General features: G+C 28.4%; 1 protein-coding gene across 1 annotated transcript; it reads left to right on the forward strand.

Moving 5' to 3' along the window:
• Positions 1–5,769: 5,769 nt before the first annotated feature.
• LOC113366760 (pigment-dispersing hormone peptides) lies at positions 5,770–10,989 on the forward strand. Its single transcript, XM_026608417.1, has 2 exons — positions 5,770–5,862; positions 10,813–10,989. The coding sequence occupies exons 1-2, from the start codon at positions 5,770–5,772 to the stop codon at positions 10,987–10,989; spliced, it is 270 nt and encodes an 89-aa protein (XP_026464202.1).
• The last annotated feature ends 8,375 nt before the right edge of the window (positions 10,990–19,364 follow it).

Below are 19,364 nucleotides of genomic sequence, written 5' to 3' on the forward strand. Positions count from 1 at the left end.
AAAGCAGAAAATAGGAATCGAGTATTGAGAAGAACGGTCCGATTTGAATGATCCAAAAACATTCAATTGATAATGATGGGGAAAAATAGTGATTAGTCTTTGGCAAAGGCAGATCCAGCTGTTTTGGAGATATAAAGTTAAATGTGCAAAAAAATGGCAGTTTTTGAGAGAACTAAGCATCCGATTTGAATGGTTTAAACAACTTTCTGCTTGTGTTAATAAAACGGTTGCTTTTGGGTAAAGAACTTTTTTGTAACTCAATTTTTTTCTAATTTTCAAAAACAAAAAATTTTAATATCGAAAAATAATTCGGATTTTATTTTTAATTCTAACTAAGGTCTAAACATCACTTATATACTTTAAATAAATAATTTTAACTTGTTTTTCATTTTAAATCCGATTGATTAAGTTTTGTTTATTTAATTTTTATAAAATAAGAATGCTGAAAATTACATTATTTATAATAATCTATTTAATAAGCAAGTGATTTTGAATCATTGGACACCAAAATTGAAAAAAGTATGAGTGTATGAGAAAAATTTTGACTTCTCATCGATGTTTTCTCAAAATCCAAAAGCCATTTGATCAAACTCGATAAGAGCTTATGCTGATTAGATTTGGTTGAAGATCGGCTGAGTCGTTTCTTAAAGTGGCAGAAGAAATTAAAAAAAATGGTTTCGCAAAAAAAAACATAATCGATTTTGATAATTTAAAACCTATTTCCAAGATATTAGTTGGTAATCGAGCCGATTATTTTTGGTAAAAATCGGCTAGGACGATTCTTCGTAATTAATTATGAATTTTTTTTAACTATTTTGATGAAACTGAATTTTTTTGGTAATGAGGAAGTTCGTAGTCATAATGAACACATCCAAAAATATAATAGGCTTACGAAACATTTAAACGTTATAAAAATTACCAATGTTTGTGGTAATGAAACGTTTCAAAATTTCAAAACATTTTGTTATAATTTTAAAATTTGCTAAATTTTAATATTTGTTAATGAAGCCGAATGTTTACACGTTTCTGCAACTTACTTTGAGGTTTTTGCCACTTACAACGAGGTAAATTTAATACCATTTAAAAACATATTTCTAGATAGTATTTCTTCGAATAATTACAAGAAAAAGCATCAGTTGATAATTATGTCGGAAGTAAAATGTACCAAATGCATAATTTAAAATATCAAATATCAGTTCGCTTAATTTTGTCTAATGTATAAACAACCGTGTTTCATTTATGCCGATTTCACTGTTTGTATACATAAAATCAAATATTTTACGTCTGCAAATAATCAAGAGTAAAATGTAATATGGATTCTGCGTACTTTTGCCTGAGTAATAGTTGCTTACAAATTAAAGCAATCTTGTCAAACAATGAAAATACAATGTCAATACTGAATTTATCGAATTGACTCAGGCACAGATAAAGATAGGCGTCAAACATTGGTTCGGATAGCATATTATTTTATTCACATTTTTATTGTTTGTAATTAGATATACTTTTTATAATATATTATGTGTTCTTCCTTATTAACTTTCCGTCAGGTAAGTTATAGTAATCGCGAAAAAATCGAAAATGAAAATTTTCATATGATGTGTGGGTATGTGTATGTGTGCGGATAAAAATTTTCCAATTTATTCGATTTGAATAATTCAAATCTTATTGCATTTTAAAACATTCGAATCTTATTGATAAGGAGACGTGCTGATTAGCTTTTGGCAAGAAGAGCAAAAAATGGTAATTCAGTTTTTGAGAGAACGGAGCGTCAGACTTGAATAATTCAAAAAACATTTTATTTAATTGACAAAGTAAAGTACCGTTTAAATTTTTGAAAAGACAGGTCTAGCGGTTTCAGAAAAATTCAAAGTATAAAAAAAAATTTTTTTCAAACAAGCCAATTTTTTTCAGAAATTTCAATATTCTCAAAAATATCATTTTTTTCAAGTTTCCAAAAAATTTTAAAGGTTTTTAAAAATTAAGGCACGATGCCATCCACCACTAGTTATTTTGGTCATCGATAAATCATAATACTTCATATAATGTACAAAAATTTCATTTTTCGTTTCACTTTTAAGTTTTCCGAACTTATTACTTAATTTAATTTTTTATTATTTTTTTTTTTTTGAACTTACTGGTTTTTCCTTTGCGTTTGTTTTGAGTTTTTAACCTCTATATGTAGTGGCATCAGATCTCAGATCCCAGAATGAGATAGAATATTATGTAATGAAACTATTTTAATTAAAAAAAATTATACGGCATATTCATTTTTAATATCATTAAAATATTTATGAAATATATTAAAGAATATCTTACAGATGTGGAAAACCTCGTTTTGTTTTTGAGGCGTTTCAAAAATACAAATGCTACAATATATAATATATAAGCTATCTATATAATGCTCTATATAAGGAACCTTATATTTAAATTTTGTGTACATTTAACGATTAATTTTGTTACATAAATATTAATTATTAGCAGTATGTTTGAAAATATAAGACGTTGCCTTGAAATAGTAATATTGCCTAAAATATGAAACGACTCAAACAATTTCTGCACAAAAATAATCAACGAGAATCTCTAAAGAAAATAACTCTTTTTGGATTATGGACTTTTGTTACCAAAATCGTTAAATTTTAATTTGTTGCAATTAATGCTTTTTGCATTATCCTTGATTCTTTTTCAAAGCCACATAGTCAAACAATTATTTCATTTTATAGCTTTAGTTGACTCAATAAAAATTTTACTCTATAATGAATATACGATGGAACTGTTACATTGCCTGAAGCGACATGTGTCAGAACAAGTGATATTAATAAGAAAAGACAGAAGATATGTGTAAAATATTCCATATATCAAATTCATAATCTTTTCTATGTTGCATCTTTTTCAATCCGTGTTATTAAATTACATGAACTGATAAAACATATAGCAGCAGAGCTATCGAACCAATAAATCTCCAATGCATTTTAAGAATTATTATTATTATTATCACAACTATTTTCTCCAATCGCAAATCAATGAGGTTGTACATCTTTTCAACTTTTTTTGCCATTCTCTATATATATATAATCAATTCATCAAAAATTTTATTCTATAATGTAGTGTGCAGTGCACCAACCTCAAATAAACTGTGTTTTTCCTTATCAGCAAGTTGTTCTGTTCAAGTCCTTTTCTAGGCTTCTTTTAGTCATCGTATACGGCGCTTTTTGAAAAATTGAGCTGTATATTTTTAGTATATTTTTTTTAAACCTTCAGGTTTAGGAGGATTCAGATCGCTGTCCTTAATAACAGATCAATTACGATATCACTCAGATTAACATATACATATCTTATTTTGGTTGGTTCACACTCTTCGATACTATTGATAATGCATCTGATTTTCCGATGACTTGGCTAAATCGTAAGCTAATCTTTAAATCCAAAAATGAAATAATTATATTATGGTCTTTATAAATTGATTTTAAATCGTTATTGTTATAGTACTTAAATATCTAAAAGATACCTATTTTGCCCATTTGGGCCTCATTTTATTGGCCAATTTGGATAATTCATAAATTTAATATGATTAAATGTGACCTCATGAATAATACAACTAATAGTGTGTTTATGGATTTACTTAGAAGTGGTAAAGTAAAAATCTTTTCAAAAATACTCTTTTAATTACTGATATTGAGCAATTTGGTAGAAGAGCAATTAAATAATGCAAACAGTTCAATCAATAAAATTATAGTCTAAAATATATTTAATTCTGTAACGAAAGTGGCTTGCTTTTTCTAATTAAACATAAAAGTTGAGTAAATTCTAATGCTTCAGTAAATTCTCGAATTTTATCTGTTTTCTACAATACTTTGTAGAAGATATGACATCTTTAACAATTTATGTGCTGTTTTTATTTTTTTTAATTAGAAATGACTTTATTATATTTTTAAAGCTGGTACGTTGCCCAATTATACAGAACTACGATTCATATGGCTAGTTGATTCTGACAAAATTAGTATGAAAAATGTCTGCATCATATAATTATAAAATAGTGTCTCGTATTTTTTTTCTTTGCTAAAAGTATGAAAATGCTTGGCATTACAATCACAATTTTAGAAGTAGTGAATGTTAAGACTGAATGTTTCTATGGTACCATAACTTGATATAAGAATCTCTGATATTCTCTATATAGGGATAGGGCGGGGCACAAAGATCTAATTTGACTTCCAATAGTTATACTGTCTAAACTAAATAAACTACATAAGAAGACATAACATATATCAAATAAACAACTACTGAACTATGTTCAGTAAAAGTCTCAGTTAATTTCTAATTATAAAAATTTGTTTTTTTATTATTCTAAAATTGGATATCTGTTCTTTTTGCCCCATAGGCAGGGTAAAAAAGAATAGCCAAGGGGTAAACATATCCTATGCTCTTTTTTCATTTTAAAGAGATTTTATAAAATAATAGTAATATTATTTAACCAATATGAAATACAAATTTTGAGAATATTTTTTACAAAAATTTCATTGTATATAGCCATGATCTGCTATTTCTAAATAAATATTCATCAGCAGAGGTCAAATAACTATTAATCTTATTTAACTCTTATAATTGTTTTTTTAACTTAATTTACGTTTTTATTTACAATTTCTTATTGTGTACTTCTTTGCCTACGTAGAGGATGAGTTGATCCTTTTTGCCCCAGTCAAATGTAAGCTTTTATAGAGATTACATAAAAAAATTGTTAGATTTAACTTAGAAATAACAAAACATCTTATAAAACAATTAACAAACGTATTGCTAAAATTATAGCCAGGTTTCTTAAACTAAATATAAGAGCTCAAAAAACCTACCAACGAATAAAATACTTTTGGTATAAGTATTGATACATTTCTGTTTATCTCCTGGTAGCTACATCGTAAGAATTAAGATGATGGCTGTTTACACATCTTTTACCTTCTACTTCAAAATAGTATCACTAAAAAATTTTTGCTTGTTTTTGAGATAATCATGGTAGATCTTTTTGCCCGCGTACCTTGAAGCCCCGCTCTACCATACTACTTGAAATGTTTTTTTTTTTAATATTTGCCTATAATTACAATTTGCCTGGTACGGCAGTCAGTAATTTTGATGACAAATGTATAGATACAAGATTTTAAAATGCTATCCAGTGGTAGTCATTCAGTAAGTTTGAAAATTGATGAGATATAGAAGAGTAATAATAATTCTACACTACTTGAAGTAAACTTCAAGAAATAAATTTTCTTTACTTTTAAATTTTTAAAACTCTTGATTAATTGTGCATTTTGCTTTATTTACATTTTACGATCAATTCTTTTCACATAATAAAAACGCTTCAAATGATATGCACTATTTTGGTTCATATTTAACAAGGGTTTATAAATTGCAATAAACAATGGTTATTTCATTTGATAATATTCCATGATATAATTGATAATTTATCTTAATTAATTTATAATCTAATCACTTAGTACATACCAGGATATTAGTATTTAGGTTGAAAACACCTGTTGTCGGATGCTGAATTTTGAACATCAGCGCATGTCTATAGAGTCCAATAAAATGAGACCGCAAGGGGTGGATTGAATGTTTCCAATATATACATATACATTTATGTAATAAATTGTCAGGTTTATATAAAAATACCTGCTTTCAAAATCAGTCCATCAGTAACGCCAGAGACTCAGCTGCAGTGTTCAGTATATTTCGTATAACATAAAAAATTGTGATTAAATATCTCAACGAACAATTGAAGATAAAATGAAGCCCTCGATGTGCTTTGCCTTTTTAATATTGGCCGCCGTTTTGATCCAAACTATATCAGCAATGCCCGCACCTGAGAATGACCAGGAGGTTGGTAAATGCATAAATGTTGTGATCTGGTTTCAACTTTGTAGTGATGGTTGTTTTAGAAGTTCAGTGATCTACTTAGAAAATAAAATATCAAGTTTTGGTTTAGATATTTACTTAACGGCAAGTGTAGATCATATGCAGCCTTGCCGGATATTATTTGGAATATACATTTGTGTGGATCGTTTTATAAACTATAAGTATCTAATTGGTGAAAATAATTGGAAGAAAATTGATAATTTTCAAAATTTATATATAGTTTGACTATGTAGTACTGAGTTTTTATAAAAACAAATTTATTGCTATTATTTTGAACTACTTTGTCGAGCAATCCAAACTTCAGATATTCGATTGTATGAATAATTGCAGTCTCTGTTACCTTAATTAAAAATAACAGAAAGTAAATAAATTGATTAATAAAAACTTATAGATATATAAATAAATAAATATACACAGAATTTCAAATAATATATTAATTTTTTTTTTACATTCATGACAATACCAATCGATGATTTCAATTACAATTATGCATATTATATTATTCAATTTTAGACATTAGCTGTTTTTTTCTTTTACATTTAGGTCTTTTGGCAATTATTTGATATATAGCAAAAAAACACACTTTTCACACCACAATTTTCATATAAATTAAATAAATAATATTAACAGTAATAGCTTCCAATTCATAGAAAATTTAAAAAATATTAATATACATTGATTTATTTTTATTTAAAAAACCTTCGTTCCATTCTATAATTTTTAATACGTAGATATTAAATATACGAGTATATTCTTTTCGATGTTTCGGTTATTCAACGTGCCCCTTTTTTCAGATACTGTTGTAAAATTATTTATCTTGATATCTATCAATATCATTATTAATAATAGTTTTATATTCTCAGAGACACAAGCATCTAAAACATTATGTCATTGCTCATTTTGATATGTTTGTTATTTTTGGTGATCTGAAAATTTAAGATTGATCTGTCTAACAAGGAAATAAATGATTTTAATAATTAAAATAAGTACCAAATTAAACAGTTTCAACAGTTTCTGAACACGGAGTCATCTCGCATCCTCAAAACGTAGATTACTATGAAAACATTATAAAAGAAAAATAAATTTTTCAATTTGGAAAAAGATCATATTATTAAAATAATATATATATATATATATATATATATATATATATATATATATATGTATATCATGTGTATATACATTCAATTGCTTATGGTGATTTTTTTTTAGTCTAACCGTCAGAAAAAGGATCAGAGCCTGGCGAATATACAAACTATAAAAATTAATGCTTTAAATTACTAAGGATATATTTGTTTTTACGACTTGTACCTATTAAATGTAATAAATTTAAACACACGTCTTGCAAAGTTAACTTAATAAAACGGCGAGGTCGGATCATAAATTGTGAATCATGATCTTATTTTAAAATAATTTTTGAAAATATATTTGCTTTTGGTAAATAAATCCTTCTCGTAAGTTATGCGAAAAGGATTAATATTTAATAATTTGTTTTTGGTTGAGAACTATATTAGACTGTTAAGAAATATATTTTTAATTTCCACTTAATTCACCAAAGGTTCACCAAGTATTTGCAGATAGTTGAATTGTATAAAAACCTCCTACTGACTTTATAGACCTCCTACTGGTTTATAGTTAATAAATCTCAATATCCTTCGGTTAATTATTTTTAGTGTGGACATAATTTTTACCTTTTCATAGTAAAAGGGTAAAATTTGTTATGATTTTTTGTTGACTATATATTGACTTTCAATATATAATAATTATACAGTTTGGGTATGATGTAAAAAATTCGAGCCAAATACAGTTTGTCCATTTTGTGGATCCATAATTGGCTTTGTGATGGTATTATTATATAATCAAATTTGCAAAATATATTTAACTACCAATATTATTATCTTCCCGAAGGAAAAGTTTTTTTTCGCCAAAAAATCTATCTTGATAACTGTATTATTATATGTTTTCTTGGCGTTTCAAGTCATTCCGAATTATTTGAGACCAAAATTAGGAAAAGTATTTTTATGTATATGAGCCGAAATGTATTCTTTCGTCGACATTTTCCCAAAGATGACTTAAAGGATTTATAATCTTTAAATACCATCGATATAGATAAGGACTCGCGTTAATTTGTCGGATTTTGATGGAACATTTTATTATGGATCTACGAAATCGAGATCTATTATGAATCTGCATAAATTTGAATTTTATTGAAATGAGGTTTAATTAACAATAATTTCAAACTTCTTTTGTGACTAGTTGCTAAATTTCAATTTCAATTGATACAGGCTCCGCAATTTTATTTCGTACTGTGAAGCCAGTTTTATAAATATACATTAAAAACTTTTTAAGACGCGGTGCAGATTTTTTGAACGCCGAATCAAACACGCATTTTAAGCGAGACAGTATTTTATGCGGTATTTATTCTTATATATAAAAATGGAGCTCTCTTTCAAATGTCCGAATAAAACTCGAAAACGGCTGAATCGATTTGGCCAGTCTTAGTCTTGAAAAATTCATGCCAATCCAGAGAAAGTCCAAAAGGTGAGAAATTATTTCAAATCCGCGTAGAAACTTTACATTTTTAATTTGAAAATTTTTGTTGAAGCGTAATTTAAATGAAACAATTGACGGTGGCAATTTCGTGAAATGTCAAACGCTTTTGACAGATGATGTTCAATTACGTTTAACATGATGTTTTACGCGAATATTATTTAATTATGATAAATTTGTAGTAAGTAGTTTTGTTTGTAGTTTTATTTATATACAAAAACGTTAGTAAACGGGCAGCAAGTGTTACTAGAGACTCAAAATATCAACTTTTTTGAAATGCTAATATGAAAATGCACTTTTTGGCATATTTTTCTCAAACACGGTGCTGTGAAAGATCTCATTTGTATAATTATATACTCATTGGTATTTATAAAACATTTTCTAGGTTATATTATTTTTTATTTATGTTATTTAAATTCAGAAGCTAAATTTGGTATCGATCAAATGGACATTTTGTCGAATAACATTTTTCCACTTATAATTTCCCAGAATTTATCGCAGAATAGATAGTAATATATTAAAGTCCGGGATTAAAAAGGTCCACCACCGATGTGCCAAAAATCAGTAAAGTTAAGCATTGTTTAACAACAATATTTGAAAGTAGAGGAAAAAAGATGTATAGCCAGCTACAACCTTGATTTGAAAACGATGATCTTTGAAATGGGGGAGATAAACGGTAATCTTTGAAAATCCATAATAAAAGTATTTTCTTCCGTTGGTAGTTTTAGCATTAGTTAAAAATGTAATTATTTTGTAAAATACCTTTAAAATTATAATAAGGCTTTAAACCTTTTGCCACCTGCCGTTACAAGTTACCCTGCATATAGGATAAAAAGGTCTAGATAACAAATTTTTGAACGACATAAAAAAGCGCATTTTTACAATGATGAAGTAGAAGTCAGTTTGCTGAACGTAGTCAGATAATTGTTCGTTTGATATGTGTTATTTGTTGTGATATAATTGTTAGGGTTTTCACAATATAGTTTATATTTGCTCAAAGTCAAATTGGACCTTTGTGTCTCGCCCTGTTCTACATATATACTTTTTATTAAATTTACTTTAATTAATCGAATGTAACTTGAAACTTTCCAAAAAGCAGGTCAAAGAAGAAATACTTAATTCATTTTTTATCTCTCCTCGCAAAAATTTGAAAATTTTGTATAAGCTCAGTAGTATTATTTACAATTATACACAAAATCCAGAATCTAAAAAGAATCTGAAAAACTTGAAACGTAATTAATAAGCCGAAAGACCAAAAAAGACTCGGATTGGATTATAACGTGTTTTCTATAAAAAGTATATAAAACTTGCAGTTTGATTGTATTGACAAAATATAGACAAACTAATGGGGTTTATTGTTTTTATAATACCTAATTGTATACAGCATTCAAACAACACATCCTTAAAGTATTAATATTTTTGATTCTCTAGAAATGGGTTAGAATATGCCTTATTTAGCAAAACAACATTTGCCGGGTCAGCTAGTATAGAATAAAATATTTCAAAGTGCAGGGACCTGCGTAATATAGCATATTACGAGAAAAATCGTATTAAGCATAACCGTCTTAACGAGATTAGAAAAAAATTAGTAGTGCATGGCATTGTGCCTTAAGGAAAATTTCTGAAACGTCCCATACCGTAATATAAAATTTTTAAAAGCTCAGATATGAAAAATTAGACTTTTTTAACGATTTTGAACATTTTGAAATTTCTTGATAGTTGTTGATACCTATTCATGTCCATTGATTCAGACTGTCAAAAATATCTGATATCCACCGCAACATGGAATTTTTTTTCACTTTTTTATTTTGGACTTGTCTTCGCAAAATTGAATCAATTCTTCATTACGTCAATACAATTGGAATGTTTTTTTAATCATTCATATCGAATGCTATTTTCTCACAAACATAATTGTTATTTTCTGCACTCTTCGATTCGTATCTCCGAAACGGCTGTACCAACTTTACCAAAAACCAATCAGTACGTCTCCTTATCTATTGATCTTATTAGGAATTCAATGATTTTTGAATAAATCAAATCGGTTGAGCAATGCTTCCATAAATGTCGACGAAAAATTTTATCCTCACATACATACATACACACATACATCCATTTTTCCTAAGGTATGCCAAAATTCAAACGTAAAGATAGGCAAAAAATTTCATTTTCAATTTTTGGACGATTACTATAACTTTATGCATGCCTAGATGTCAGACTTATTAATCATAAAACCGACAAAAACTTTTGCTTATCTCTTACCCCACGGAAACCCCCAATATAAGTATGTGTGTGAGTTTGTTTTTGTATTATTACAATACAAATAATGATTTAAGCCTAATGTATTAAGTATAAATATTTCTGCAGTATGCCCAAGAGATGTCCGACTGGTTGAATACTCTGACGGCAAGGGACCTTCCTCAAATGGTTGACAGGACAAGACCATGTAGAGCAGAAGGATTCATAACATTCCCGAAGAGAAATTCAGAATTGATTAATTCACTGCTTGGATTACCGAAAAATATGAACGATGTTGGCAAATGATATGTGTAATGCCTGTTGTTTATATAAAAATTATTTTATTTTTATGTAATGACAAGTGGACTAAATATATTTATTTCAAGCTATAAGCACATTTATTTGTTCATAGTAATCCTAACCCTAAGAACGATAAAATAAATTCAATAGATCAACTGTAATCAGCAGCTACCTACAAAACACGGAAAAGGCATAGATACTGATTAGAAACGGTTAAGCGAGGGGCGCAAGTCCAAACTTAGATGTGTTTTTATAATTCAACCGGTTATCGTAGGCCTATAACAGTTTAGTGTGTTAGATCATAAAATTTATCGTCATGCAAAGTTTAATCAAAAATTTTCATAATTGATCACGAATAAACGGTCCGGCCGATCTTTACCAAAAACTTATTAATTCGATTCTCAAATAATATAGTTTATAGAATTGTTTTTGAATTTTTAAAATAGGTTCAAGATTGTAGACTAAAACGTGAACAAATAATTTTACACTTTCCTGCTAATTACAAGAAAACGTCTTGGCCGATCGTCGCGCAAAACTGAGTCCTTATCGATTTACGTCGAAATTGTTACATATTCAAATATTTACAATTAAATTTTTAAAATGGGCCCAGCTGTTTTTTGAGAAAACGATGACAAAAGGTCTAAAAACGGCTCACATACACACACATACTTTTTTTCAAATTTGGTCTCAATCGATTCAGAATAAAATTAGCAAATCGGTTTTTTCGCGAAAACTAACTTCTTCGAGAGGTTAATAGTTTCTTACCGGAAAAGTAAGTTATAGTAAACGTCTAAAAATCGAAATCTTCAAATCATTTGCTTATCTTCACGTTTCAGGGTTTCTGAACATTTTGGCATTCCTTAGAAAAAATGGATGTGAAACCAAATGAACCTCGCTTATCCGGACCTCGGTTATACGAATTCGCGATTATCCGGACATAATCGCGTCGGAACTTGCATATTCTGATGTGCATATATACATTAATACATTCTCTGTTTTGACGTGCATATATAACATTTTTAAAGAGTGGTGTTATCCCTTAAAGATAAAATAAATATTATAGAATCATTAAAAAAGGCGAAACCGGCCGTAAGTTAGCTGATACGTATGGTGTAGTGTAGATACATCCACTATAAGCGATATTAAAAAGAATGCCGCTTCAATTTTGTCGTACACTTGCAAGTTAGATAGTAAAGAGGGTAGTGAAAATCGGAAAATTGTGAAGAGACCGAAAAATGAACTCTTAGAAGAAGCTCTATATTGTTGGTTTTTACAAAAACGATCAACAAATTATTTGTAAGCAACTTTTCTTCTTCATTGATACTTTACGTACCGCCTGAATATTTTAGCTCATGTTAATATAATATGTATAATGTAATCTAAGAAAATATGTAAGTGTTAATTTTCCAATAATCATCGATTTTTGTTGACATCTATGTATGCATTTGTTATTTTTGATAAACAAAATATTATTCTTCATAATTTGGATTATCCGGATTTTCGATTATCCGGATGCCTATCGACAACAATTAGTCCGGATAATCGAGGTTCTACTGTATGTGTGTTTACAATTTTTCGTTCCCGATTTCGGGCGCACGGATTGAAGTAATATTGAAAGTTACAGTAATTATAATAATATATTTAAAAACATTTAATATTCTTCGGCGTTCCAGAAAAACGCCTTAAGACACGATGCCGTACACCACTAGTTTTTATTTTTGTTTATGATGTCTATATTGTTCTTCTAGTGATTTATGTATGTTTATGTATGATATAAAAAATGCACAAGTGATAAATATATCTTATATGTAATATAAAAAAATATATATTATGAAATAATGAACATTAAAAGTTAATATATTTACTGTAACCACTTCGTCTTTACATTTAAATCTTCACATTTAGTCATTTTCAACTGGTCGTTTCAACCAAAATTTTATGCCATAACCAATTTTAGCGTATTTTTAATTCTATGTTTTAAAATTTTCGGAGTTTTCTACGCTGTATGAAGATTTACTTGTCACGAATTGGCTTCTATTTAGCAATGAATTGGCTGTTCATTTTAAAATATGATAATAAAATATACGTGTATAATACAACATTATTTTATATAAAATCAATATACCTACATCAGATTCGCTTAGAGTAATAGATTACAGATGGATTACATCTTATTTATCTTATTTGTGCTTATTTATCTATGGATTACAGCTTGCAAATATATATCTGTTATCGATGATGCAGATTTTACGCAAGGTTCGAGTAATTGCTATGTTATGTATCTTAAGCTCTACGTGACAATAGATGGCATCATTTAAATGTAAACATGCAAGCCTCAAATGTTGTAGACTTACTAAATTAGGAGGATATTTAATAAGTTTGTAAACAATACATTCAGATATTTGCATATTATTTATATAATACATGACATATTATTTTTGTCGTTAGGATTGTAAAAAATATTCATTAGTAAATATTTAATATTAGTTTTAACTCACGCATTTATAAAAGGTGATAACTTTTTAACTTCCCGTAGAGTAAGTTATGAAAATCGTCTAAAAATTAAAGCTGAATTTTTTTGTATATCTTAACGTTTCAAAGATTTCTGAACATTTTGGCATACCTTAGGAACAGTGGATAAATATATGTGTGTGTGTCTGTGTGCTTACAATTTTTTGTCCACGATTTCGGGTGCACGGATCATAGTCCAGTCATTTAAGCTTAAATTAAATAAGAATCTCCTTATGTTGCGTACACCCTACCATATGTAGGTTTTGAGACAACTTTTAGATGTCAATATACAAGTATTTACAGACTTACAGCTGGGTATCTCGAATTCCGAAGTGAACTTACTATAATAACTATGGACTATCAGGCGATTTGAATTATTCAAAAAACATTCGATTGCTATTGATAGGAAGACGTGCTGGTTAGTTTTTGGCAAAACTGGTTCAGCCGTTTCGAAGATACGAAGCAAAAAGTGCAGATAATGGGAATTTGGTTTTTGCGAAAACGGATGTCCGATCAGATTTATTAAAAAGACATTCGATTTCTGCTGATAGGGAGACACGTTGATTTGGTTTTGGCAAAGACAATTCAAGTCGTTTGGGAGATATAGCGCAAAAAGTGATGAAAATGACAGTTTTTAAGAGACCGGAGCATCCGATTTTAATAATTCAAAAAACATTTACTTGTATTGACAAGGTGAAAAATTGATTAAATTTTTGGGAAGGCAGGTCTAGCGGGTTCGGAGATCTAGTAAAAAAAAGTTGAAAAAATAAGCCATTTTGAGGTCAAAAATGATCATTAGACATATGCACATCAAATTATCAGATATTTTATAGAAATTTTAATAATGAGTATCAATTTTGTTTACATTTCTATGGGTTTCGTAACATCGTTTGTTCGTTTGACGGCGACGCGGCGCTTACGCGCTTCGATATTGCGTCTCTTTGCAGCTAAAGCAGTGTGATTGCTTTGAAAAAACAGTTTAAAATTTCCAAAATATTTCGAACTAAAAAAAATAATTTTTTCCAAATGTCATTTTTTTCAAAAATTTAAAATTTCTCAAAAATCTATTTTTTTTTCAAAGTTTAAAACATAGTTAATCTTTTTTAAAAAATGTAATTTTAGGTACGGTAAGTTCCAGCAATTTACCTTAAGGCACAATGCCATACACGACTAGTATTAATTTAATTTTAAATACAAAAAAAATGTCACATGTCAAGAAGACAACATGTTGAATAATATCGCACGCGCAATCCATGTAAGTTATTTAGTCCATGCTTTTGCGTGATGACATATCTGTGTGCACCTCCAGCATTGTGGACAGAATCATTACTATATTTGTAGTTAAGTAATAATTTATGATGGATTTGTGATGTGTTATGTTTTGTCCATGCAAGTTTTTGTTATCGATCAATTTTGGAAGAGATAGCCTAAATGGAAATAAGTTCTAAATAATTAATATGGACGATAGTGGTAATAGTGAATCCTCTAGGGCCGGAGGAAAACCTGTTTGGAGTAGATCGAATTCGCATTCTGTTCGGAGCTTAATATTCGACGACCAAATTGGTGGATCACCCCCTTTGAGAAATTCATTAAAAAACACCTCCAAAAATGTACAAAGTCTCGATTCGGGATATTCGCCTAGGAGACTACAAAGTTCTTTACAAAAATCGGATAAACAGCTTTCTAATGGTAAGTGTAAATAGAAAATCGTGTGCTGCACTACTATTTACGTTGTTACATTTTACTTTTTTTAAATAAATTTTGAGTATGTTTAACGAGTATTGTAAATGTAATTAACACATTATTAAATGCTTATATTACTAATTGCTCCTGGTTATATGTTGTTTTAATAAACATTGTCATTTTATTAACATTTGTTTCATTTTAGTTACTAGCACTTTTTTTAATATTTAATTTAATGTAAAACTATTTAAAGGACTATTGGATGATTATTACAGTAATTAAATAAAAGTTATCTGTATAAAAAAAACAGTTTCAAAGGTAAACTATTGTAATAAATTAATTCAATTCTATTTGTTAACAAAAAATTTAAAATAAAATAGCCCTTGAAGTCCATAATAATTTTACGAAGGAACTGAGTATGAGCAAAACTTATCCGATAGCATTGCATTACATAATTGTTTTACAACCCTTAATAATATGAATTTGGGGATTTTGAATAATATTTGAAACTAAGTTTTTGAATCAGCTTTGTTGTTATCAAACTTTGTTGTTATTTCCTCGTGTAGCATTTTGACTACCTCTTTTGCTCTGGTAATAATTATTAAATGCAATAACTGTTTAATCTTTTTAATAATTAGCAATTTATCAAAAGTCTTGCATTTGCATTCGCATTATTAGTATATCACATAGTCTATAATCATGAAAATCAGAGCCAATTAATTAATTTTATTGATATATTTGTAATTTGCGAAGAAAACTTCATGGCCATTAATAGTGTGTTGAATTATTTTAAAATTGTTTTTGTCGTAATATAAACAAATTTTATTAGAAAAGTTTACCTTTTACGATAGTATAAATAAACAGATTGAATTGATCTTAAATATGTTCACTTAATATGTGAAGATTTGCTTATCATATTTTGTAGTTTCGTAAGGCTTTGGTGAATTAATCTTTGGTTTAACAATTGTCTGCGAATGCTCTCACATTCATTTAGAATTAAATCAATATAGTTTCTCATATTTTATCTAGTTTACAAACATATTATACAATTTTTGAACTGAACACTTATTTTTTATGGTGCAGTCTGAATAAATGCAGACTTTTATATATTTTTGTAAGATGTTCTTATCATATTTTGTAGTTTTGTAAGGCTTTGGTGAATTAATCTTTGGTTTAACAACATTGTCTGCGAATGCTCTCACATTCATTTAGAATTAAAATCAATATAGTTTCTCATATTTTATCTAGTTTACAAACATATTATACGATTTTTGAACTAAACACTTATTTTTTATAGTGCAGTCTGAAAAAATGCAGACTTTTATATATTTTTGTAAGATGTTCTTATGATATTTTGTAGTTTTGTAAGGCTTTGGTGAATTAATCTTTGGTTTAACAATTGTCTGCGAATGCTCTCACATTCATTTAGAATTAAAATCAATATAGTTTCTCATATCAAAATAGTTTCTCATATTTTATCTAGTTTACAAACATATTATACAATTTTTGAACTGAACACTTATTTTTTATGGTGCAGTCTGAATAAATGCAGACTTTTATATATTTTTGTAAGATGTTCTTATCATATTTTGTAGTTTTGTAAGGCTTTGGTGAATTAATCTTTGGTTTAACAATTGTCTACGAATGCTCTCACATTCATTTAGAATTAAAATCAATATAGTTTCTCATATTTTATCTAGTTTACAAACATATTATACACTTATTTTTTCTACGAACTGAACACTTATTTTTTATGGTGCAATCTGAATAAATGCAGACTTTTATATATTTTTGTAAGATGTTCTAAATGAAAATACATAACAAATAATCACTAATTTTATGCTTAATGAATAGTTTATTTATAGGTTTTTTTAAAATACATTAATAACTAGTGGTGTATGGCATTGCACCTTAGGGCAAATTGCATGAACTTCCTGTACCTTAATGAAATATTCGAGGAATATTAAATGTTTTCAATTAGATTATTATAAACAAAACTTCGGATCTTCGGATTTAAAGAAAAATATTGTCTAATATTTCTAAGCACTATATAAACTGAATTGCAAAGTTAAAATTATTTATTTGAAATATATAAGTGATGTTTAGAATTTTTGCTAGAATTAGAATTAAAATCCGAATAATTTTTCCATATACAAAAAAAAATTTGAAAATTAAAAAAAAAAAATTTTTTATTTTTTTTTCAAAAGCAATCGTTTCGTCAACACAAATAGAAAGTTTTTTGAATCATTCAAATCGGATGCTTATCTCTCAAAATCTGCCATTTTTTGCACAATTACCTCTATATCTCCGAAACGGCTTGACCTGCCTTTGCCAAAATCTAATCACTACTTCTCCCCATCATTACGAATCGAATGTTTTTTGGATCATTCAAGTCGTTTGATTCGTTCTCTTAAAATCTGACATATTTAGCACTTTTGCTACATATCTCCGAAGCCGCTGAACCTGTCTTTGTCAAAAACTAATCAGCACGTCTTCTCATCAATAGGAATCGAATGTTTTTTGAACCATTCAAATCGGATAATCCGTACGCCCGACGTCGACGAAAAATTGTCTCCACACATACATTTTTTCTGAGGTATGCCAAAATGTTCAGAAACCTCTGAAACGCGAAGATATGCAAAAAAAATCATTTTCGATTTTGGCCCATTACTATAAACCTACCCCATGGAAAGTTAAAAATATATGTAGAACATTTTAGATGTGCTTCAGGTTGTCGACAGAACTTTTAGTTTTAATAATTATTAATTTTGAATTATTAATTAATCGCGCACATTTTTTTAAGACTAACATAAACAGTATTCACCAATTTGGAAATAGAATGAACATTTATTTTCTGCCCAAAGAAGAAGTTTATGTTTTCGCCAGAAAATCCGATTTATAAATTTTTGGTTTTTTCAACGTTTCAAGCCATTCTGAATAGTTTATCACCAAAATTGGAAAAACTATGTGTGTATGTGAGTCAAAATGATACAATTCGCCAATGTTTTCTCATAAATGACTGCATCAATTTCAAAAGTTTATGTTATTGGATGAAACTCGATAAGGGCTCGCATTGATTAAGGGGCGTCCATTAATCACGTGATCGATTTTTTAAGGATTTTAGGACCCCCCCTTCCCTTTGGGGATACGTGATGATATTTAAAAATATACCCCCCTCCCGCAACAAACATTACGCGTGTTTTTTGTTGCAAAGAAATCGTAAAATTTTTGAATTTTTTTTTAAAATGTTTGGATTTTTTTCAAAATTAAGTAAAAAATAAATACACGTGATTCTTACTTGACCCCTCCCTCCCCTACTTGATACTTTGTCATTTTATGTCAACACCCCCCCCTCCCCCTAAAAGCCTTACGTGATTAATGGACGCCCCCTTAGCTTTTTGCCTTAATCGCCGAGACCTTTCTTTAAAATTAGCAGAAAACTGTAAAATTTTAGTTTACGTTCTACCACCCAAAATCCTAGAACTGTGTTGAAATTCAAAACTGATATTATATTGGTTGAGAATCGTTCTGATTAGTTTTAAATAAAGATCGTTCGTTCGGGATGTTCTTCGTAATTATTTGTTGATTTTTTTTTAAGAAATTGATGAAATTGTATATGATACAATTCTTAATGAACATCCTAAAACATTATTAAAACTGGTATTGGTTGGGAATCGTCCTGATTAGTTTGAGATAAAGATCGTTCGTGTTGTTTCTTCGTAATTATTTATTGATTTTTTAGATGAAATTGTATATAATACATTCTTGGTCTCAACGAACGTCCTATAATATTATTACGCAAAATGATGTAATTATAAAAATTCATTAAAGTTTGACCTAATGGGTCGTGTTAGAATTTCAAATTATTATATTGTGAAAAATATTTATCAATTAAATATAATATATTTCAATTCTTAATTATTAAGTCGATAATTTACATGTATAAGGAAGTATTTGCACCTTGCACCACTTACGCTTACAAATTAAATTCCATTTTTCTGATCGTGAAAATGCCTTATTGTTGCTATGGTTATACAGAAGGTATAATTATATTGTAAGAGGGCTTCCATTAATCACCTTCGGTAGATGGAGGGGTCTACAAAACATCACGTGAGGTAGGGGTGTGTAAGATATCACGCGTATGTATTTATTTTTTACCTGAATTTAAAAAAATCCAAAGTTATCAA

Source organism: Ctenocephalides felis, unplaced genomic scaffold (assembly GCF_003426905.1).
Source record: "Ctenocephalides felis isolate EL2017-DRISC unplaced genomic scaffold, ASM342690v1 CF-g0.4_SCAFFOLD_00626, whole genome shotgun sequence".
Classification (NCBI taxonomy): domain Eukaryota; kingdom Metazoa; phylum Arthropoda; class Insecta; order Siphonaptera; family Pulicidae; genus Ctenocephalides; species Ctenocephalides felis.